At 42.2% G+C, this 24,816-nt stretch overlaps 1 protein-coding gene across 11 annotated transcripts in view; it reads left to right on the top strand.

Annotated features, from left to right (window-relative positions):
* The first annotated feature begins 5,166 nt into the window (after positions 1–5,166).
* The window catches only part of LOC102213501 (triple functional domain protein), a 77,486-nt gene continuing 57,836 nt past the window's right edge, over positions 5,167–24,816 (top strand). For 9 of the 11 annotated variants that reach the window (XM_005745481.2, XM_005745482.2, XM_005745484.2 and 6 more), the window contains exons 1-2: positions 20,313–20,493; positions 24,057–24,107. In XM_005745481.2, coding sequence (XP_005745538.2) covers positions 20,328–20,493; positions 24,057–24,107 — 217 coding nt within the window. In that variant the 5' untranslated portion in view covers positions 20,313–20,327. Of the gene's footprint in view, positions 5,652–17,047; positions 17,139–20,312; positions 20,494–24,056; positions 24,108–24,816 lie in introns of those variants that run through there. The other 2 variants (XM_005745489.2, XM_013913924.1) reach the window with 2 other exon arrangements.

A 24,816-nucleotide genomic window follows, 5' to 3' on the forward strand; every position in this document is an offset into this window, starting at 1 on the left:
GGTTCGGTGGCACAGTTCAATAGGCGTGACGTAGAGGAAAGTCGGGGATGTGCGAACAAAAGGTGGGGGGGGGACAGACAGAGCCCCATCACTTCCCGCTTCCTTTCATTTCATTTCAGAGGTTGTCTCAGAGCACAGGAGTAATTACTGCTGACATTTCAGAGGGATATATTGCTATTTGGCAGGGAATGAAACAACCTGAAGGAAGGAGTCAGCCGTTTGGTGGTTCCGAGTTATTAAATAGAGATCACCACCACAGAGCCGCGTTCTCATCTGTATAGTTTCATCCCACCTCTTCACATCGTGTTTTATTAATGCGGAATGAAATGTGGCATATCCACCTGGTTTATGTCATTCAGAGCAGCAGTGGGTATTTGAAGTCCTCATCTGTGCGAGGCCGGATGCACAGCTTCAGCTGATGATGAGGGGTTTTTCTTGCAGAAGCGTTGTACAGAATGATAACTCACCTGAGCAGCAAATGACTCATGAAATGCTAATTAGAAACGATACAGGCATCACTTTAAATTCTAATCCAAACTGATTTAAAGTACTAACGAAATCAACTTTGGACTCACAATTAAAGGCCTTGAAAATAGTTTTTCTCATTCAGTATCAATCCAAAAGCAGTTTGGTTCACGCTGAAAACAAGATTTTAGCGAAAGTTGCAACCTTTACCTGACTGGTCACATATCTCTCCAGGCATGATGTCTTTATTGGTGTAGTTTCTTGTTCAAAGAAGAGACAAAAAGGTTATATGAGAAGAATTTTGCAAGAGATTTCGAGCTCTTTTTAAAAAAATAAATAAATTTAAATCATTAATAACAGCCGCTTAATTTAAAAGCAAGTACCTCCTCTCTCAGTTAAGTTTGAAAGTTTTAGTCTCTCCCATTGTTGTGGAGGGATTTTGGCCTACTCTTCTTTACAGTGTTGCTTCGCTTCAATGAGGTTTGCAAGCATTTGTTTATGCACAGCTCTCTTAAGGTCCTGCTACATTAACGGGGTTAAAGTGTGGACTTTGATTGTGCCATTGCAACACCTTGATTCTTGTCTTTTCCAGCCATGCTGCTGTAGAACGGCTGCTCAGCCAAGTGTTAGCTTTAAGAGAGATGGCCTCACACATTTGACTCTAGAATACTTTGGTATACAAAGTGTCTGTGAAGGTTCTCAGTCGTCCAGGTCATCATAGTCTAAGGAGCTTGGAAAGAAAAGTATCTGGACTTTAAGTTTCTTCCTTTCATCTGAGAACTTGAAGAAACTTAAAGAAGTCCAGACGCTTTTCTTTCCAAGCTCCTTGGACTTTGGTACACAGAGGACATCATGGCCGACTCAGTGACGGCACAGTGTCCAGGTCCCGTGGCTGTGTTTGTGCTGATATGGCATGTTTGTTTCTTTGCAAACACGACTCTGTGCATTATCGCCAAGCATTGAGAAGATTCAGAAGTCTTAGGGTTTGTTCGGATGCAACTTTGCAAACCTAAGCTGCGCTGCCATGTTCTTTTTAGAGAAAAGAGGCTTTTTCCTGGAAACCTTTCAAATCAGACCATACATGTTCAGTCTCTTTCTAACTGCACTGTCATGAAATCTAACATTTAACGTAACTGAGGCCTGTAGAGTCTTGGGTTTTTTGTAGTTTCTCTGAGCACTGGCTGGTCTGACCTTGGGGTGAATTCACCGAGACATCCACTGCTGGGAAGGTTGGCAACAAGCTTTAATGTTTACCGCTCCTGAATAATCTCTTTCTGTTCAGAATGTTTGGAAAAGGTCTTCTGTAGATGAGCCAGACAGCCTCCTTAAGGTCATTGCTGATATTTTTCCACCTTAATCAGTTTATCAAATGCAGTTGATTAGCAGCACTTGGATGCCACTCACCCTCATTTTAAGGCCCGCTAAGAACCACATGATGTTTATTATATCCTGATATGTAAAACCTTACATACCCATGTGGAAGAAGACCAGTCAGTCACTAGTGTCAGCCTGCCCCCTTCTGGATGTTTCACAAGCAACACATGAGCACCTGCATAAGAAGGCAAAGTAGGTAATAAATGAGCTTCACTTGCTGATTTAAAATGCCAACATACTTTATTTAAATCAGCTGTTGGTGAGCGAAGAAGATCATTTATTTCTTATGATATCAGCACAGAGGTCTGTGATGTTTAACACAAACTCAGGAGCACAGGTGTCAACCTAATTTCACTTTGATCTTAAGTGGGCTAGAGCCAATATAAATGTCATAAATGTCTGTACTAGATTGTGGAAAAACAGAAACTCCCTGTTAGTTAATTATTTATGTATTACTTATTACCACTGGTGAAGTGTGAGCACCCATGGAGGAAGTCTTTATCATTAATAAAAGCTTTAAAACCTAGGAAAATACAGTCTCACATGTCTGCCCTCCTGCATGTTTTCCGAAGTCGTCCAGCGGACCAGATTGGAGTCTCTGGTGGGCTATTTCTGACCCCAAGACCTGATGTTTGACACACCTGTTTTAAAGTGAGACAAGGAACAAGAATAGTTCTCATTTCAGAGGGATTTTTTTTTTGACTTGAATGGGCAGAAAAAATAAACTCGGTCCAAAGTTGAATTCCACACGTAAAAGGCCGTAAACTGTGAGCACATGCATCACAGTTTGTTTTTGTTTTGTTGTTTTTTTTCTCATTTTGCAAACACAGGTAAAAATGCATCTTTTCTTGTAGATCTGCATTTGAAATCATGTTGTTAACAGCTGCTTCAGAGGAAAGACTGCAGAGCATCTCCAGTCCTGAACCTAGTGCAGCGAATACGTTACAGCTAAAGGTCACTTTCATGCTGAACTCCAGTCAGGAGTACATTATAATGTCATCCCACTGATAAATCAATTTTGCTGTGGGACACTACACCTCCTCAGACGTCAATATAACTGTTTTCACTCGCTCAATTATTTGATAGCATGCTGCGTATATGGGTGTAGGAGGTAAGGGTCTGTTTGTGTATTACTTTCACAGGTTACACAGAAATGTTCATGTTATAGAAAACAAACTGGTCCTCCTTGTGTAAGCAAGCATAAAAACACAACAACAACACTTCCTAGAGACAGGAAGAACCAGCCTCTGGCTCGACAGACGTCCGACTTAACCGGTTAGAGTGAAAGGAAAGAGAGAAGATGAGCTTAGAAACCATACAAACAATGAACACCTAGGTTAGTGTGAGTCACAGTAGCCACACCCAGCTGCTGTTCAAGGCTTTGGCCTGTGAGAGGCCAATCAGAAGAAAGCGAGCTCAAAGGAAGGGCAAAGGGAGCAAAACCAGTCTACTTTAAACTGAAACATCAGCTGTGTGATGCTGGAAGACCTCTGCTTGATGAGCTCAAGCGATGTTCTCGGCCTGCTGTCCCTCGCAGAGTCAAGTGATGGCTATTAACTGGCTCAGTCTTATAAGACCTTACGTGATCCATTTGTTCATCTGGATGTATCTGAATGTTTTTACATTACTTCATCAATCTTCATTTCACAAAAATGCACATGAATCCTGCCTTTACTCCAGCTCAAATCTTCATATTGACACCAGTGCCCCTCACCACAGTTACAGCTCAGCCAATCAGCAAAGATCAGGTTGTGCGACAGATAGTGACATATTTGCATCTGACCAATCAATAATGGCCTGGAGCATTTCAAACTTCAGTGTTTTTACTGAATTTGGGAAATTTGAGTTTTTTGCTCCTAACCTACTCCCACGCTTGTGGTCGTCACATCAAAGCTACCAGTGGTAAGCTGATGAAAACCACGCATTACATAGTTTAAACGTTATTCTATGGCTGAGCCATACCTGTGTTATTTCTAAAAAACAAAGAAACAACTTATTATAAACATAGAATAAGTGGTATGTTGGATGTGTTTTGGTTGTTTTATTTGTTTTATGAGCTTACTTAATAATTTTGTAATTCTATGTTTGTAATTCATTTTGTTTTGATTGAATTTCATATAAGGAAAATAAGGAATACCATCAGTTATAATGCTACTTTTTAGTTCCTGTTATGTAATTACAATTTATCTGTCACTGTACATTGTTTTCTGCAGCTCTATACTTCACTGTTGTTGTTTTCCATCAAATTTGGCTGGATATTGACTCAAAAATGAACTTTTTTTCATTTGCAGCAGTCTACTTTGCTCTTTTATGGAGGACAGCTCATCAAGTACCATCTGATAGAAAAGCACAACCTGTATTAGGACACATGCACATGCTCATTTCAGTGAATTAACTTAAATCTTTGAAGAAAAGTATAAATGTTGAGACACATTCTTAACATATTACAGCAGCTTTGCCACATACTGTGAAGCAGTTGCCTGTGACTAGACAGGGCTGAACTTTGATGTGTTTTATTGCCATGAAAACTGATAGTGTAAATCTAAGAAAAATTATTATAAATGAATGTTCCTTTAAATCAATGTGGGGGTTTTTGTACAGGTTTTACATACACGTAAAATGTAGACACTCAAGAACCAATATATGGTAACTTTACTGACTTTAATTTGCACTGTTAAAAATTATAAATTTGGAATGTTGATGTATTTCAGTGGGCTTCTTTTGTGGAAACACACCCAATAATTTCTATTTTAGACAGAGAAAAAAAAGAACTTTTCTGTCACGTATGTGTTACTTTGGTGTAGTATGAAAGACTGGATGAAGTGTTTATCAGTAAGACAAGCTGTAAAATGTATTAAAATATAGTCCAGTAGGCCAAGTGGGAGTGTTTTGAGGGGCCGATTCTGGCCCTGGGGTCTTATGTTTGACACCCCTGCTGTGGGTAAATGTCTTGATTTGTAAACATATCACTGATACAGCAGCACTTCCAGGATTGGCCGGCAGATGGCGTGAGTAGTCCAGGTCACAATCAGCGCTCCGGGAAAATGAGATGGCCTGAATCAAAACAGAGGACCTTTCATGTATGGCTGTATCCGGGAGGTTATCTTATCTCTGCTCTTTGCTTTCAGTAGGCTAACGTAACATTTATACACTTTTTATGGTTGAGTCGCTGAAACAATCAGGAGCACTTGAACCATGTGGAACGGTTGTATTTTTTCTCCATAAAAGTTGGTGCTTTCCCCGAAAGTGTGGGTTAGACAGCTTTTAAACGGGTCCTTTTTACGTATTTACCACAACCGTCGGACTTTATTTTCTTTTCAGTGTTTGTGTGTCGGCTTTTTGTGACCTATATTTCGCCGTAAGTTGGTCGCACACGCGTTAACAGTGACCGCCGTCGTTCGTCGATGACCCAGCCTCTGCTCATTTCCGAAAGCTTACGGAGATTCACCGAGCAGCGACCCAGCCCCTCCCGTCCCCCCCTCTCGTCACCGCTCCAGCGACTCTCCCCTCGGCTCCACTCCGAGGAGGAACCCGGTGCCCCCGGCTGATCGTTTCCAATTACGTTACCCCAAGATGGAGGTCTGCAGATGGCACTGCTAGCGTCAACGACTCCCCGCAACCGTCCGTGTGGCTTTAATGACGATTTTGTCAGGACAGGAGTGATTGTGTGCCATCTTTTTGTCGATATTTTGGGGGACTCTACTTGGGAGATACCGAGCTCCAGATTCGGGTTGTGGCAGCCATGAGCTCCGGGGAAGGAGCGGAGGAGACCACGAAGGACGCCAGCGACATAGAGGCGTTCTTCAAAACCGGTAAGCCCAGGAAAAGAGTGGGAGAGGTCGGACTGAGCTCCGCGGAGAGCTCTCCTCTGGTCCAGCTCTGTGAGGGACATTTTTTCCTGTCCATGTTGAAAGGTTTGGGGCTCGCACAGTGAAGAATATGGGAGGTTTTAGCCATTGAATTTCATAACTGTCGACATAAATGAAACTCACAATAAATGCCAGTGACCCACACAGCTGCGGGCATCTCCGAAATATGTTCCTTGACTTCCTTTTCTGAGCAGCTGCATCCTATAGCTCAACCAGACTATGGAAAGACAACGCTTGCCGGGTTGCTAATGACCAGAGTTCCATCTCCGGACACCTCGCCTGGATATTGCAGTATTTTAAGAAGTGCAGCACTCCGTGTTACCAACCTCCCGATCCAATAACTTAAAACCACTCGCATCGATGTAAACTGACAGCAAAAATAAATGAAATGGCACAGGCTGGCGTTAGGAGAAATAAAAGAAGGGGGTAAAACAGCAATTGTAAATATGCGTTTTCTATTCAAACGCAGCCTGACTGGTTTGGATTCTGCCGACTTTTGGTTATTGGTGTTAATTAAGCGTTAAAGTGGGACAACTTTAATGTATATTTAGGTTTAAGCTAGCGGAGTAGTTTTAGAGTTTATTAGAAAGAGACATGGAGCCGTACACAGCTGTCCGATAATAGACCCAGGAGCTTGCTTATTCCAACAGCAGCTACCAGTGCTGCTAACCTCAGAGCTAGTGAATCCTGATCAGATTTGGTGAATCCTGTTCGCTAGCTGGTTTAGCTTAGTTAGCCTGGCAGTTAAAGCTGGTTTGTTGGTGGGTGGTTTTTTGTGTATTGGGAGGAAACGTATATGAGGAGTGTCCGCTTAGCTTTGGTATTCCGTCAAGTCGGTTTTGTTTGTAGTTTTCCATGCTGTCAAAAAAATAGCACAACGGCGCAAGCTATGTAAACAATACCCGGCGTGGCACGTATAGCCTGGGTGTGCACTGTGCAGGATAAGCTAGTTTTGTAACATGGCTAGCAGAAGCGAAAGCGTCTATTTTTCCTCGGTCAAACCTCCGAATGTCAGTGACACACATTTCTCCATGTAACACACACTTTATTATATCAATATAAAGATGTTACCCCGTCGCATGTGCATAATCGCTAGCATTAGCTAAGCAGGCTAATTTGTCAGCGAGGACTGTGTTGAAGTCTTAACACGGGCCTACAGTCATTGCATCGGCTCCAACAATAGCTCATAAAACATGTTAATTCCTGGGGACACTACCGGACGTCTGAGCACAGTGGAATACAGGCCGTACGATTTGATATCACTTTCACGATTTGACACCGTGAAAACGTGACTTAAGGATGGCGTTTGTTATGCATGGCTGTCAGTAAACGTGCAGCATGAAACACACAGTTTGTACAGATAATCACAATATACTCGAATGAAATGCTGAAGGTCTGCCTGCAGTGTTTGTGGGTCTTTCATGTGAAAACCCTCTTGCATGTGCTGGATAACCCTTAGCTCGTCTCAGAGGGGCTGCTGATTGAGATCCAGTGCTTGATGTCATGTCTGCAAGTGTCATCATCTAACTCCACTTAAATACACCCCAGTGGTTACTGTTGTACGCTGCAAGTTTGTAAGAGTAACCTGCTGAGAAGCGCTAAAACCATTTCTTAGTGAATCGGTTGTTGGTTGCGTATCATGTGTAATGGTATTTGCAGTTTGTTTGTTTTCAGGTGCTATGCATTTTAGTACCTGACACAGAAATATACAACAGTGAAGTGTATGAGGAATAAAATGCAGAGGGTGCTAATGTACTCTGCCAAAAATCACTGCATGTTCTACTACAGCATCATGTCTGGTAGATTTTGAAGTACACTTTAGAGGGGCTGTAAACAAGGATGAGAATGCAGCGTATTGACATTCAGCCTCCTCGGCTCCTGTGGTTTTGTGTCTAGTGAGATAATAAGCCACAGAGGGAAGTTTGGTATCCGTATTGAGCTGATCTGATGGCTTCCTCTTAAGGAAAGAGAGGCAAGAAGAGGCATCCTGTAACTCGCTAACGACCGCACTTTGTGTGTTTTTGTTGATGTTGCACAGCTGCAGCCATTCTGCCTCACCGTTAATCGGATCTGTTCCAAATTATTTATTGTATAATTGAAATTTCTAGATATGGCCCCCCACCCCACCCCCTGTTCTTATTACCACAAGCCCATCTGCTCCAGTTTTAATTTGTAGTTTAGAAATAGCTCTTTAGTTACCAAAAGAGCTCTTCAGCCTTATATTAACTTTTGTTTGTCTGCGAGAAGCAGTGAGAGCGATAATTAGCTTGTGTTGTGTGTGTGAGCTTGGGGTTGAACTTAGCATGGTTTGGGCTGCCTCTGTCGAATTATTAGAACTGAAATTGTTGATACAGTGAGAAGAAATCACACACTCGACGGTCGCGAATGAACATTTCGTGCCATTATCTGCAGCTGGCTTTGTTTAATCGTATGAATATTTTAACACCAGTGTCATTTATATTTCAGGCCAGTCTGTACTTGATGCATTCAATCAACCTGTCAATGGGCAGAGATTCAAATCCTGCCTGTGTTCAAGCACTAACCTTAAACTTTAGGCGACTATTTCTGATTTTTAACACTATGTGAAGCTAAGAGTGACAAGAGTGTGTATCTGTTTGTGTTAAGGGAAAGTATATCCCTGTTTTTCCTTAGAAATGAGCTGATGTGATACCGATACTAGGCCTCTTGTCTGAAATCGACGGCTGATATTTGTTTATGTCAGTTCAGCTTTCAGAGTTTACTGTAGTTAAGAGCTGAAAGACTTCATGCCCAACAACTGGTCTGTTTTATTGGGGAACTTAATTATTACACAGAAAAATTAAGGAGGTATAAAAACAATATCAAAAATCTGTATCCATCCAGATTTTCTTAGTCGGCACATTCTCAGTTTTCCTTACTAAAGCCCACTTTGATCAGGAGTCGGCCGCACCAGAAGTTTAGCTACACTTTTAATCCCTCAAGTATATTTATTTTCGTGAAATGAAGGGCAATTTCAACAATACATCTCGTATATGAATATGAGTGGAAGATCCTAAAACGAAGGTGAGCCAAGTTGAGTAGGTACTAGTGGAAAGGTTTCAGTGCCCGTGTGTCCGGCACTTACAGGGTTGCTTTCAGCAGGACAGTGGTTGACAAGACCACCTACTTTATGAGATCATTCTAGTTATGGATGGAGATTTACTGTAAATGTAACTGGACTGGGTAACAACCTGCGAGCCACGTCCAGTGTGCAGCTCTTTAGGGTATAAGGAAATGCTTATTTGTCTGATATGCTGGTTCACACTGTGCAGTCTCCACTTCCTTGAGCTTTCTCTGTTCTGTCTGATAATAAATGAGCTTTTTCTTATTGTTTCAAACCATTTTTAAATGGAGCATCCCTGTATTGCTGTGAGTCAGCCATGTCTGTAGTGAAACCAGTATTGAAACTAATACAGGCCTCAGCCTACCACTGTCTGTATACAGCCAGCTCGGTGGGAGCTTAAGTGTCACGTTCGGGCTCTCCACCTTTTTTGTTTTGCTGCTGAACTTGTGGGAATCTTGTTCTGACAGGTTTGAGTGTCTCGCCACAGGGCAGGCTATGCTTTTTTTTTTTTTTTTTTTTCTTTCCGTCCCCAGCTCCATCCTCGTCTCTTTTTTCCCATCCTTTAGCGTTTGGTTTCTTTGTCTTTCCCATGTCTTCTCTCTTTCCTTTCTCGCCTTCCATCCGTCCGTCTGTCTCTCTGCCTGCTGGCTGAGCGTTCATTTGCCGATGTCTGTTTCATGTTTTCCCTCCCTGTTCGTTCATGCTGCGTCGTGTCGGTCCTCTCCGTCCTGATGCAAAATGACAACTAATATTAAAAAAGAAAAATGCTTCCCTGCATCTCTGTCTATCTCTTTCCTCTCTGTCTCCCAGACTGGAATTAATACCAAAGCCTCAGAGCTGTGATACAGGGAGCTTTGTTGTGGCATGTTGTCAATCCTCAAATTATTCCACTCCGAATGTATCTTTAGCTACACCGACGATGACTCAGAGATTGATTTGGTGTCAGTTTCATACATTTATTACTTGTTGGTAGTGCTGGGGCACCATTCGCAGCGGGAAAATTTACAGTCCTCACTACTGGCCCCTCGTGAATGAACATTTAGAGGCTACAAAGTACCGTTCATAACGTCGGCCTGTGTTTGAATGGACACCAGTGTGTACGTGTGTTTGTGTGCGTCTGTGTGTGCAAGAAATTGAGTGAAACAGACAAGCAGGGAAAGAGGGAGGGAGAAATGTGATCCAGAGTTTGCATTTATGACTCAGGCCCATTCACCCAGGTTGAGATCTCTGCACACGCTCAATGCGAACACACACACACATGCGCTCGCTCTGAGACTAATGGATATTGATCCAGGAGATGGAGACTGATTGAGGTCCCTCAGTGAAGGTTTCCTCCAGGCTTAAAGCTGCCAAGTCAGACGCAGAGCAGAGGCTAAAGCCTAATGCTGCACAAAGCAGATTTCTTTTATCATCCCGTGTTTGTTGGATGGAGGCAAACGAAAGGATTGGTGCATCGCAGATCAATACAGACAAATAAGTCAAGGCTAAGGTTGTTGTCACTTTGTTTTGCTCTTTTAGCCTAGAGCGGCCAAAATCCAAAATAAATGACTAAATGAATTAAACAAAGAAGTGGTATTAATTCTGTTCTTTAATTGATCAAGTTATTAAAATTTAAGTTTATCAGTTTTATTTACTGCATTCATTTGCACAAACTGGTTTATTTTTCTACATTTCTTTCTATTTGCAATTTGAATTTTTATCAATGCAAATCAGCAAATCAATCGTTTGATTTGTAATTGAGGCATCTATTTACTTTCTCTGAGAAATGTTGGAGACTTGTAAGAGGAAGAATTAAATAAAAATGTTGAACTAGCTACAAAAATCTCCTCTGTAAAAATCAACCTAGCATGTAGACTCATTGGCCACTTTATTAGGGGCACCATTTGCCTTTCGAAATGCCCTAATTCTTTGAGACATAGAGTCAACAAGGTGCTGTAGATATTCCTTAGATTTTGATTTGTGTTGACATTACAGCATCACACAGTTGCTGCACGTCCATGTTGGGAATTTCTCATTCCATCAGATCTCTATGATTGAGATCTGGTGGCTGTGGAGCCCATTTGAGTACAGTGAACGCCCTTTCATTTTCATTAAACCAGTTTGAGGTGATTTGAGCTTTGTGACTGTGGGTACACAGTGGGCATAAAGGGATGGACATGTTCAGCAAGGTGTGACGTTAGAATGATGCACAACTGGTATCAAAGTCTGCCTAGAAAATATCTCATCATCACCACGCCGAACCACTAATACAGGATGGGTCCATGGGTTCACGTTGTTCTGACCCTACCATCCAAATGTTCCAGCAGAAATTTTAGCTCTTGAAACCAGACAACATTTTTCCAGTCTGTTGTTGGCTAATCTTGGTGAACTTGTGCCGGTTAGAGCCCCAGCTTCCTGCTCTTAGATGACAGGAGAACAGGCCAGTGTGGTCTTCTGCTGCTGTATCTGCTTCAAGGTTCAGCATGTTGTTGGTGCATAGAAGCTCTTCTGCACACCTTGCTTGTAACAAGTTGCTATTTGAGTTACTGTTCTCTTCCTATCATCTCCAAGGAGTCCTCCATTCGCCTCTGACCTCTGGCATCGACAAGGCATTTTCATTCAGAACTGCTGCTCACTGGATATTTTCTCTTTTCCGGAACATTCTCTGTAAACCCTAGAGATGGTTGTGTGGGAAAATCCCAGCAGATCAGCAGTTCCTGAAATACTCAGACCAACCCATCTGGCACCAACAACCGTGCCACGTTCAAAGTCACTTAAAAGTCACTGCTGAAGTCCCTCATTCTGGTTTGAACTACAGCAGGTCCTGCTGACCTTGTCTACAAGCTAACGCATAGAGTTGCTACCACATGATTGGCTGATGAGATATTTGCATTAACGAGCAGTTAAAGAGGAATATACTTTAACCTGTTTTTTTTTCTTATTCTTTGTTTTAATAATAAGTGTTTGCATTAAACAGCTATAACCTGCCAAATATCAGGTAATAGGACAGTAAGGGGCAAATGCAGAAATGACAAGCTTGCATCCTGAAGATGGCAAAGGTGTGTTGTGTATGGCTGTACTGTTTAATTCAGTCAGAATTCATTAAATGTTTCAGAATATAGAAATGAGTGCGTTTGAAACCCAAATGTTGAGATGCTCCGTCTGAGTAATCAAGTGGAACTCGTCTCTGCACTCGGGCATCACGTGGTTCGCAGTACTCTTTGTGAAACCAGTAGTCACTGTTCTCTGTCAATGGCGTTTCACGCTAACTCACACGAGCACTTTCTCCCAATTTGTTGTTCCCACTGACCCCCGTCATTTGTGTTGGTATTGTCACGGCGTGCTACATTCTGCCTTGCTTCACTACACAGGGTGGCTGTTTTTCGTTTTACTCAGGCACACATGAAAATCAGGTAGTCGACGCATCTCAAAGTAACCACGCAGAAGAGAGTAAAAAGGGCAGAGTAAATGGGAGCCAGCTGGAGGGAAAGATGATGGTTATGAGAGTTAAAGCTTTTATTTGCCGAAGCAGCTTCAATCAAAAGCAAATGGATGGTTGAGTAAAAAGCCTTTTTGAAAAGGGCCGGAGATTAGGCTAAAACACAAGGATAAAAAAAAGCCTCTTTCTGCTTGAACTGTTCTCTTTATTGTGGCATTAAAAATGTAATGTTTCACTTAGAAAGGCATTCATCCCTTAAAATGAAGCACTAATATAACGCGGAGCACATGGCAACAAGACCAGCAGCTCAGGCACTTGGAAACCATTAGTGCTGCAGAGAGGGGCGCAAACGTCTTTACACGTGGATAAGGATGGAAATTTCAAGGGATTTCATCAACATATAAAATTTTTTATATCTGGTGCTAAAACTACAACAAATAATATCACTGAGAGCCATATGTGATCGCTTTTGTGCCAGCATTTTCTTCATAAGAAATAACCCCTGTGATATACTCGTGTTTTTGCTCAGAAAATGCTGAGAATCAGCCAGCTAGCAAAATTTGGCTTAAATAATTTAAAGTGCTTACATTTCCCATGAGTAGCTAAGTAAACACATAATCTTTTTCACCCCTTGTAACAGGTGCAGGCGCATTAAATTTTAAAGGCATTTTGCAGAGCAAGCCAGACCCCCTAAATCTGCTCTGAGGTCAGTTTGAGAGGAAGGCTAATATTTTGTTCGTTTGTTTGTTTGTTTTTTGTGGGGGGGGTTTGTTTAAACTGTAATCTGTTGAAAGCTGAGGCGTTATCGTCAAAGTTTTGGTAAATGATTAACAGGTTGCGAAAGCCATCCTAACATCAAACAGTCGTCTTAACAATCACAACGCAGACACATAAAAGCAGCTAATCTCACACCAGCAAGGACGGCAAAGAGAAAGTAAATTAACGCTGAGAAGAAGAGGGAGAAAGTGCACTTTAGGGTTGGACAATTTGTTAAGTATTTTCAGCCAGCCTTCATCAGTCCAGCAATCCACCCCTAAAAATTGGCTGGATTAGGTTGCTTTTAGCTATCTGGAAGAAGCAGAAGAAGAATCTAGCTGCGAATCAAGAGCGTGAAGAGAGCCTGTGAGCTCAGAGAGTTGTTTAAATGGACACTTTGGGAGGCGCTTCATTTCCAAAATATAAAAAAATCAAATAATTTTGGCCAACTGGTCACTATAGGTCCATGCCTCTGGTTTTAGCATGAGGTTGCTAAACACACAGCTGTGGTTGTCAGCTTGGCTCTTAACATCTGTGGGTAAACTTTCTGCCCAACTGGCACATTGCATCATCCCGCTCAAGGCATTTGCCGCTCATCTGTGTATCGTATCACAGGCTCGTAAAGACCGGTCATCTGGTTCAGTGTCAGACTGACGTGTTCTAGTGTGCCAACTCAAGATTTGCTCCCCCGCCATCTTTTTAGCATTTTTTTTTATTCTGGTCGAATTTGAATTAATGTCATGAGATGAACCAAGAGGTGACTTTCTAATGGTCGTCTTGTCTTAACTGTACCAAGTTTATCAATTACGAGCAAATAGATTGAAGGGAAAAAAGGGAGAACTTTATGAGATTATAACCAACTGATCAGCAATTTTAAAATGCAGTCCAGAAAGGAGATTAGACGCACAATTCTCCTGTGCCAAATGGATAAATGGATATTGGGAAATATCATAGTAACAGACAAAGAGGGAAAGATTATTGTTTGACCTGAAAGACTTGGGGTCCACTGCAGAAACGATCGGAAAACCCGACTCACAGATGACTGGCTGGACCATAAAGGCTGTAATTTTTCAATCAGAAGGCAGTGAGTGAAGCCATCAAGAGCCACGAAGTAGAACAAACAGCGTCACTTGATTTGTTTGTAGCCTAAAGGAGAAATGATGTCAGTGTGAACTTTTAGTTGTACACAGTAATATAATACCTAAACTCGAACAAAAAGCCTTAGATTTCTTTTCAGAGGGAACAACGCTCACTTCCTCAACAGTCAAATGCAGATAAACTAGTTTTGTACGTCTTCAGATGTGCCATACATGCCGATGCAAAATGTTCTGCAGGAGCTTACCAATCAGGGAGGACTAGTTCTGGAAATCTTTAAGTAAGGGGGGGGGGGTTCTGTATATGTGCAGTGAAGTTATGTTCCAGATGTGTGCAGTGCTTTATGCTGAACGATTAAACTGTACAGATGTATTTCTATGTGATGTGTTAGGCAGCCGAGCAGTGTGACAGTGTGATGATGTGAGCTCTAACAGCATTAGGCATTTTAGAGGTGAGAGTTCATTGGATTACACACGCTGACCTAATCCAATCTGGCGTTTTATTCTCTGGGATTACACTCTGTGTGTGTGTGTGTGGGGGGGTGGCACACATAGAGGTGGAGCAAAGGGTGGATTTGTTGTGTGTCTGTGTGTGTGTGTGTGGGTTTGGTGCACATAGGGGTGGAGCAAATCGGTGTGAGTCACCACCCACAGTTACACACGCACAGAGGGGGTGTGTGGAGTTAAACAAACATAATGTGGTGATTTGTAAATGTTAGCAGTGCCAAGCTAGCTGTATCCCTTTGCTTCCAGGTGCTTGTTTGTGGGTTTCAGTGGTATGAGAGTAGTTATCATCATCTGCTTTAAAAAATGAATACAGTTTTGCACATATATACATAAAAATTGGCAAAACTTTAAAGGGGTCCTACCAAGCTAATTTTCAGCTTTTTTTCTCTTGGAGTGTTAGAGTAGCTTTGCATGATTGACAGTTCAAAATAACCTCTATTTATTTTATACTGGGGCCTGGTTTATCCTGGACTGAAGGTTGCTTGTTCTCACTGGTAAAATTGGTTGCAAAGAGGTGCACAACTCTTGACTGAAAGCCTCCTTGCAATTGCTTTGGTCAGTAGCGGATTGTTGCAGTTGTTGGTACAGATCTATTTATCTGCAAACTCTCGCCACCTGCTCCCCAAGTGGTAGTGAAACTGAGAACAGTTTGATAAAAACCAAGAACAGAGACGGTTGCCTTAAAAGTAAGAGTTGCACAACTTTTACTTCTAAGAAAAATGTTGTCTACGTTTCTGGATGAATGAATGCTGATTGGTCAGCTGGTTATGGATTTACAGCAGGATATACTCCATACTGATGGCACCGTTTTCTAACTATACTCTAGAAACACTGTTGCATCACACCATTTTTTATATGTGTAAAACAAGCAGCTGCTTGTTTTGCTCAGAGGTGCCCGCTATCAGGTGGCTACTAGTGGAGATCATCTCCGGGTACTGGCTTTGTGCATAAAATCAAAAGAGCAGATGCCATAAAGCGGCTTGTAGTGCTGTGATGTTGTTAATAATTTACAGTCAAAGCTGTAAAAAGTCTAAAAATTAAAATGCATCCATTGTCTCTGCCCCATCTATTGAAAACATACGGATATTTGTTTAAAAGTGTTTCCTGCAGCTGCATAGCCCTGTCATTCTGGGCTGTCTTTTGAGTAAACTCTGAAACAAGAAGTTCAGTGAGTCCGTCTTCACGAGTGTTTAGAAGTTCTTTGATTAAAAATCGTGTGGTTGTACAACTTCTTTATTTACAGCCAGACAAAAAAACAAAAAGAGTCTTAAAAGGAGCATTTAGAGGAGTTTAAAGCCTGAGATTTTGGCTCACAGGGATTAATTACACAGATGCTGACTTCATTATTTGGAACTGTTTTGGGGTTTTTGTTTTTTTTCATATAATGAGTATCCAGAATTGTCACAGTGTCTTTATAAAACAGAGAATCCTAAATGGTATGCTTTACACAGATTATTTTATGCGAATTAATCTGTTCATGAGTGAAAAATACTTTCTGCACAGAGCAGCTACAGTTATAACTACACTGAGTGTGCCAGGGATACTTTGTTTTCATATTTAAAGCAGGTTTTATGCATCGCTGTATCCGGGTATGAACGTTTAAGACTTGCACAAAAAGGGGGGAAAAGTCTTTTAGTGCTATAGGGACATGTTTTATCTTCCCTTTTTTTTTTTTTAATGTCCAGACTGAGTTTTCAGTCTGTCACCATGGCAACAGCAGCTATCCATGTCATCCTGTCTGACCACGTGTTATTTTTTTTATTTTTTGTACAAACAGGTCTATGTAAACCAGGTCGGCAAACGCCTGCACTCTCACTGAGCCTTTACTGCTCGCACAGGCGTGTAAGTCACCGCCCAGATAAGAGCAAAGGCCAGCTGATAAGAGCTAATAACCACAGTGAGCTTCTGCAATCTGCAGTTCAAGGGCGGATCACGCTCTGCATTCGGTTGCATTACAAACAGATTTTGCTGTGTGGTGTGAACATGAGGCAGAGCTAAAGGGCTGCTCGTGAAGCAGCGTGGCTGTCCACGAGAATACGTGTTAATCACAACCTGCAAAACGAGGTATTTTCGTCTTTAAAACTTTTACAAGGCGGGCGGGAGTGAGGAGGGGTGTCGAGCAGCAGTTGGCCTTTACAAGCACTGTTTTCCCCCTGTTGAATTAAAGTTGCTTAAAATTAAATATAATAATGCCAAATATAGGCCATTAGTGTGGTAAAGTGTTTGTCAGATGTGCAAATGGAAATAATTTGGGCTTTTTTAAAAATCCCCCTCAGGAGCAAGTGAACAGCACACGCACGCACCTCCACACACGCACACACATATGCAAACCTCTCGCCGCTCGCTGCGTGTTTATAAAAAGGAGCTTGTCCCACTTTTTCCCTCTCATCTACCGCGCTCTCGTTCTGTAATTTCTCCGGCGCGATATCTAATTGGCGCAAGCTCGGGAAAGATTTGCCGCCGCCGTCTTCCTTAAAAAAAAAACCCAAAACCCAAACTGGAACAAGAGAGGCGAGCGAGTCGAGGGGGCAAAGAGAAAAATGGAGAGAGGATGGAGAAGAAGGAGACAGGAGGTACGTTTTGAGGGGAGAGGAGTCGGGGGGGCGCAGGTTGCGAGTTGCTGTGAAATCTTGTTTGCTGATAGCTGCTGTCTTTATGCAACCTCCTAAGAGGAGCATAAACAGCCAGCTTTTGGAGCGAGGGAGTGATTATTGGGTTGTGCTTGAGCGAGATAAGAGAGTCTGCTCAGTGCAGGTGAAAGAGAAAGAAGAGAGAGCTGGGAAATTCAAAGAGAGCGAGAGAGGCAGACGTTGGAAAAACAACGAGAGAAGCGCACCTTTGAGTGGCAAACTGTGTTAATGAAAGGGGTCACTAAAAAGACTGAATTACCTCACAATTGATTTGGATTGGTTTGAAATATTTGCCGGGATCTGTGGGCTTTTTCTGAGAGCAGAAAGACTGAGAGTGAACCGAACTAGGACAGGTCCTGAAAGACCATTGTACTCCTTTTTCTTTGGGTCTCCAGTGCATTCAAAACTGCTATCTCACTGTTGCCCTCCCCATCTCGCTCACTTTTATCACTTCCTTTGACTACTTTTCACCTCCTTTTTTTCTCCTAGCATCGAGTAATAAAAAGAAAGAAAGAAAAGAAACCAATTCACTGCAAACATCACAATTTGTAGCTTTTTAGGTCTTAAAGCAAAAGGCTGTTGACTGCTGAGCTCCTTGAGATGGTCCCAGAGGTACCAGCCGAAATGAAGAATAGTTTAAAGCGGTGGCCTTTAGCTCTGATCTTGGGGGGCAGAGCCAGGCTTTTTTCATTGTTTTGGCATTCAGCATGGATACACCTGGGATCCATTCTGAGGGCAGATACCAGTGTGGCTAGAAACACGTCTGTAATTGATAAATGAATATAAAGTACATTCCCAACATTTATTTTCCTCTTTTCTGCCACAGTTGAGGTTTTGAGTAAAGATTGAGTCAGCTTTCTCTGGCGTGTTTCCTGGTGAGCAGCGTTGGAGTGTGGTTGATGTTTGAGTTATGGTGAATGATGTTTGGGGTTAGATAAGAGCTCTGTTTTACCTGAGTGTTTGCGTGTGCGTGAACGCCAAGCTCTCCGGACTGTTGGTCATGTATATTTTACTGCTTTCTCTCAGTAGTGTGCAAGTAAGCACGTGTATATAGTGAGGTTCGTATGCCAAGAACAAACGAGGACGTGGGAATGTCACATTCCTTGAACCTCAGATCAGTCGGAGTGATGAAAGTCATGTATATTTATGTTTCTTATAGAGAATTAATCATTCTGAAAGAAGATATTGTGGCGTTTCTGTCCTGATCACTACTCAATCCTGCAAGCACACTGGCTGTGCAGGCAAATATATTTCATTATCTCAGACATATGACATGCATATTTCTTTACTGATTCTAATCTCCATATTTTGGTGTAAAATAAAGTTATTAACAGTTATTCGTTGCTTTTGACAAATTAGCAAGCGTACATGTGATGTTTTTCATCTCAGCTTCATAAAGCTGGTATGAAGGTGTTATCCTGAGATCTAAGGGCTACTGCTAAAAATATCAGGAGCCATGAGCAACACAAAATTACTTGACTGTAGTTGTCAGGACAGGCAGTGTTTCCCACGCTTAGACTTTACTTGGGTGGAATGCCAAAGTTCGGTGTAAGCATTTGGCAACTTGGCAAAACAGTTGGCTTTGGCAAAAAAGCTCTTTATGTATTGTCATCCGCAGTTAGTACACTGGTGCATGTTTTGCTCCCTTTTATTTTGAAAGTCCAGTCACTGTTGTCGTGGACTTTAGATTATTTGGTTAAGTCTCTCATCTCCCAGTTAGAGACCGCACAGCTGGTGATGGTAGTCCTCGTTCCTCTTTGGAGAAGTTGGCTACAAACTGCAGCTCTAACCTGAATCTGCAAGGCGTATTTGACTGCTTCCTGCACCGCCGTGCACAGAACAATTACTCCATCTGTGCAACTAGAGGATTATTGCTCTGTTCTTTTATATTTTCTTTTAACAGTCAAAGTCTTCTAAAACACAGCAATATTGTTAAGCTTGCCTCTTCCTCCTTTAAAGTGCTCAGCACTCCCAACACTGCTTTTGAGTCTGTTTTCCAACACTTATACTTCAGCAATGAATCTAAGTTGTAGCCCTTCTGAAACCCTACAGTGTAACTTATAACTTGATGTGCACCTTCCTAGAAATGTAGCTACAGTTTGCATTAACATACCCCGCGACCACTGTGATTGGTGTGTTGTCCTGCTCATTTCCTGGTACTTATTTTGCCGCCATTATTTTGAGTCCACAGGAAGGGAATGGATAAATCTGAAGAGAGTAACTATCAGTTAGCGTTTATGCAGTGCAGCTGCAGTGGAAGTAACACCAGGATAAATGCTGTCAGTGGGATGGGTACGTCACAGGACCTATAAAGATGCTTAAAGTGGGAACAGATACCCCTTTTTATTCTTTCCCCCAACTGCAAATGATGTCCTTAAAGTTAAAGTTGGTCAATACCTGAGTCAGTCTGATATCAGTCTGTGGCTGAATGGGGTCAAGTTGGCAATTATATGCAGTCTGATTCTGATAAAACAGATATTAACTGTAACGAAAAAAACCACATCTGTTTGATCCTTCGTTCTGTGCTGGAGTTGAGTCCCCTTGTGTTGTGCTTATTGACACACTCATTCAGAGTGATGGCAACATGTTGATAATTTGTCTGCATTTGTAAATCAGACAGGAATTATTTTCAAAGCTTTGACAATTTCTCTGAGAGCGACTGCAGTCCGTCCAAGTCAGGCTGCGACTGTTTTCAGAAAGGTGGCCTTCTATCATGAGACTTGAGCCCTCTTGTAGTATTTGGTGTTCCTCTATGGATGCAAAATCACCACGCAAAAGACCGTTATACTATACTGCATCAAGTTCCCACCCCTTAATTCAGTCAGTAGTGGTACTTTCTGTTTCCCAAATATCTGTGTATTGTGTAATGATTCATGGCAAGCAACAAAAACCCCTCTCACACAGATGATCCCTTAGGTAATATGTTGTTAAGTGCTCTCTCTGTGGCCTCTGACATTTAAACATTTTCTCCACCCTGCAGCTATATCTGCCTCTAAACTCTCCAACGCAGCCTTGACAGCTGGGTAGTGCTCATTGTTTTTAAGACACTCACCTCAGTTCAGTCAGTGTGAGCCAGACAGTCGGTATTTTTAAATGAAAGGGACTCTTTCCTATTTGTGTGTGAGTCAAACGATGAGTGTGCCTGCCGAGAAGCTGAAGGCAGGGGCCCACAGAAAGGGTGGTCCCGTGTTAATGCGGGCTAAGAGTCAGAAACGGTGTGTGTCGGGACAAGAGAGAGCTGTCTGTTTTTTAAGGGGCTCCATAAGGATACAGTGCAGCCAGTGTTCAGCAGGGCTCGGTGAGTTCACTCTATCTCAGTTTTTGGGAGAGGAAAGTTTGGATTTGTTCAATGGGAATCGGGCCGTTGGAGTTTTCGCCGTGTCATTTCCTCAAAAGCCGTTTGGTGTGTATGTGTGCGAGCTCTGTTTAAGTTCATCCAAAGAGCTTGGCTGACGGTTCAGCAGTGGGCTTATCCTACTATGGTCTTAACAAAGTTGGCTCAGAGTGTATGCATGTCTGTTTGTGTGCGGTTGGATTAACCCACTGCTGTAACGGCCACATCGCAGAGGAAAAGCCTGTTTTCGTGCACACGTGTTGTGTTTTTACCCCCCCTTCATGCATGTTTGACTACTGGCTCAGCTACAAGTGTTGTTGTTTAGATTGGGATAAGCTGTGGGCTGCCACTACTGTAAGTCTGGTATTACATTGTTGCACACTGTGGCTTAAGCGGACATCTTTGGCATGGCAAATATGTGAAGTATGTAGGTGTTTGGTCTTTCTCTTGCCTTTTCCCTTCACCTCTTTCAGTCTTTGTGAAGATTTTGTTTTTCCAGGTACACGGCTTTAGAGAACATTTCCTTGATATCTTTGGCCTTCTCTCGACAGCTCGGCTCTACTTTCCCATGCAGTGTTTTGTGCGTGAGGCTGCTGTTGCCTGCAAGTTAGGTCTTGTGTAGTTTTATGTGTACTCTGCTGCTAAATGTTCATTACTGAGAACTGCCACCAGCAAAATGTTGCTTACCTACTACCTAAGCTCACAGCAGAAGATGTTTGATTTTTGCATGAATGGAGCCAGGCTGGACCTCCTTAAAGAAGACTTTAGCAAAACAAAGCAGGGTCACTAGTTTCAATCTTGGCTAAAAGTTTGAAACTAGTGCAGCTTTTGCTTTTTACTGTTCAGTCACACACCTGCAGGTGCAGATTCCTGATGGATCATTGTTTAATGAAAAATAATTGCAATCCTGTCAAAGAGTGCTATAAATCTTTGTCCAGAGCATTATTCTGCTGTTGGACTTCCTGGTTTGGATTTCATTTTCTTACCTTAAACCACCTGATTATGAACGTGGTATATGTTGGATAGATGTCTCATAAGTTTGCAAGTTCAGTGAAGAGCAGGTTTTGCTGCTGCTTTAATTAAAAGCGGACTCTTCTGGGTGTGATTTAAGGAATTTATTTAATGCGGCTTAAACTATTACTTCAGAGAAATCTTTTTTCAGCTGTAAGAGAGGAACTGTAATGCCAGTGTAGAAATTTACAGGGATGCCTTAGTGCCATCCGGGCCGAAAGGGTTTCCTGGTAAACAAAAGTGTGTCGCAACACAAATGATTTGCATGCTTTCCTCAGAGGGATCCAGGTAGCCTCTAGTTATGTCTCAAATGAGCTTCTACACTGAGGGTGTTTTCACACCTGTTTGTTTACTCTGGTCCGAATCCTTGGATGAGTTTGTAAACGTGTAGCTTTTCCCTGTGATTTGGTTTCTTTTTACACAGAGAAAAATCTAAGTGAACGCTGAGCAAACCACAACGTGTCATTACAGACCACGTGAGAATGTCCTGTCCGCTTATTGGCCAGATGTGCAACAAATGTAAATACAGGAACAAGCTGCTGCGTTCTGGACAACTGGAAAATACTGAGAGTTTACATTCATTTCACATCTAGTTGCCGACTCACACTGACATTTGAACATCTACAGCTCCTCAACACATCCCAGTACAGAAGTATTTTTACCCAAACTTGCAATGTCACACAGTACTCAGACTAACTGCACCAAGTGAGAAAATGAACTGCAGTTTGCTTTAAAAGGACTAAACAGGCAGCTGTGAAAACGCCCTAATGCTGATTTCCAGCTCCATATTTTTAGCGATGGACTCTGCTAGACTCTGCAGGATCGACAGCTCGAAGCATGTTTCCACAACACTGCTTTGCACGTAAATTTGTCATGAAGATCTTTAAACTGAGATACGCACAGACTCAACTGTAGGCGTCGGTCACAGCACGTCATGCGTGAGTACTCCTCACCAATGAGCTTATGCTGCGCTTTGCTCAGTAATAGGATAGACAGGTTTCAGAGTGTAGTAGGTACTGCTTCCTATGTGAAAAGGCCTTTATGCACTCAGTCTAACTTGTTTGAAGCTAGCTGTTTTAGCTCCCTTGCCCTTCCTTTAAAGATATTTTCTTTTGATTGGTTGTCTCTTGCAAAGAGAGGGTCAGAAGGTAGAGATTGTGTGCTCACAGCTGGAGATCTATGCCTGGGATGGCCATATTAGGGATATCCGCTCTCTGTGATATCATAAAGGGGGAAAAACATTCTTCTGCTCATTTATACACCGACCCTATTATTTGAAATGTTGGCCTAACAGTGGAAATCAAACTGCACGTACCTCAGTGCATATTGTTAGATACTTGGTATAGATCATGTACTCAGTACCACAGTCAGCTTCTCTCTGCCTCAGCGCAGCGATCTGTACCATTAAACAGGAAGCAGCAATCCTGAGTCAGAATAGATCGAGCATGTGTCAGTGAGTCAGCCAGTCGAGCGTCCACCCTGTTTACATGTTGACAGCACATGACGCTGACGGTATCTTCCCCTCCGTCACAGCAGCGGCCTCACTCACTCACAGGCTATAGGCTGCATCAATGGACTGATTGTTGAATTTGCAGAGAAACCACCGGGCTTCGGTCATGAGTTATAGGCTGATGAGAAGATGACTCCGGCATGTTTGGGTCCGGTGTAAGCAGAACATGCTGTTTAGGGGTCGTGGGAATCATCACGTTCCTGGTGCCTTGCTATAATGTTTTACTAGTTAAGGGAGGAGAGCATGATGAAGGTAGTCTCTTCCCCCCATAGTAAGGTGTTTCCTGTGACTAAGGCAATATCACTTCTCTTATTAATGTTGGGGATTTTTCCATCCTAAGTAATGCGGAAGCCCTTTCAAGACAGCCAGTTCTTGTTTATCTTCTTTATCCAAGGCTTTGCTGGTAATAAACAGTGTTCTTAATTGTTGAGATGTTTTCTGGCAGTTGATTAGTCTTCTGTTTTTTAGCCACATTGATGGCATGTTAACCTGACAACTGACAAGTTTGTGTTTGTTGTGCTTTGGAGTTTTAAAGCCTCAACAAATATGGGATGGATTTTCATGGAATTGATCGCTAACATTCTGATCCTGCTCAGATCAACTTTAATCACTTTGTAGCATAGAGCGTAGTTGTTATTATTCCACTACTTTACCAGAAACTATTAAAACACAAACTTTCCTTCAGCCGTACTTACCATTTATTCTATTTAATAGCAAATGTAGGAGCATTTTAATCTGCAGTGTTTATGATACACTGGTATTGATAGTAACTCTGATATTGAAAAAAACATTCATATGATGTTTATCATTAATGCTGTTAATAAAAGATACACTGTTCTTTTAATATGTTTTCATGTAGTCATGCTTACAGGACTTCTTTCCACTTCGTTTTGAGTGAGTTCATTTGCCAAATTCGTTTTGGCTGCGATGTGTATTTTTATTTCTGTGTCATGCATTTTAATTGGGGATAAAAACAGTTGCTCTTTTTTTATCTGTGTTTCTACAGATGGATCCCTCCCTAAAGAGCCAAAAGGAGATGTATCGAGCCAGATAGCAGGTAAAACATAAGATTTTTTTTTTTTCTTGCAAGGCCCGTTTATATCCATGTGTATTTTACTGAGGGTGGAGGGTCGGGGAGGTCGGTATATTTCAAAAGAAATATGGTGTGTTTGGTGTATTTTTACATGCACACGAGCAGACCTAAGCCCTTTTACAGATGTAATGTAGACCTTTTTTAAATTTAAAAAGTATTATCCTGCTAAGGGTTTTAGCATACATTAAGTGGGTAAAGAGATGTTCTCCAGAGATGTTCAGTCAGATTCAAGTCTGGCTGGGTCACTCGGGGACATTGACAGAGTAGTTCTGAAGCCTCTGCTTTGGTATCATGGCTCTTTGCTTAGGGTTGTTGTCCTGTTGATGAACCTTTGCCTCAGTCTGAGGACCAGCGCGTTTTGGACCAGGGCCCTATTTCAGGAAGCCGGTTTAGTGCAAACTCTGAGTAAGTATACCCTGAGTTAACGAAAACTCTGGGTTTTCGGTTTCACAAAGCGAGTTTAGATTAATTCTGAGTGAGTTACTATGACGACACACTCTGTGAAGCTAACCTGCCCCCTAGCAGGTTTACTTCAACTAACCCTGACGTTCTCCGCCTCTTTGTCGGAAACCTGACTGTAGGAAGTGTCAGACATGGCGTGCTCCTTCCTTGAAGAGCCAGTAGATGTTGAAGCCCAAATTCTCTGCAGAGCTCTCCGCCGGGAGAGAGTGAT

Source organism: Pundamilia nyererei, unplaced genomic scaffold (genome assembly GCF_000239375.1).
Source record: "Pundamilia nyererei isolate P.nyererei 1_Seehausen unplaced genomic scaffold, PunNye1.0 scaffold00159, whole genome shotgun sequence".
Taxonomy (NCBI): Eukaryota; Metazoa; Chordata; class Actinopteri; order Cichliformes; family Cichlidae; genus Pundamilia; species Pundamilia nyererei.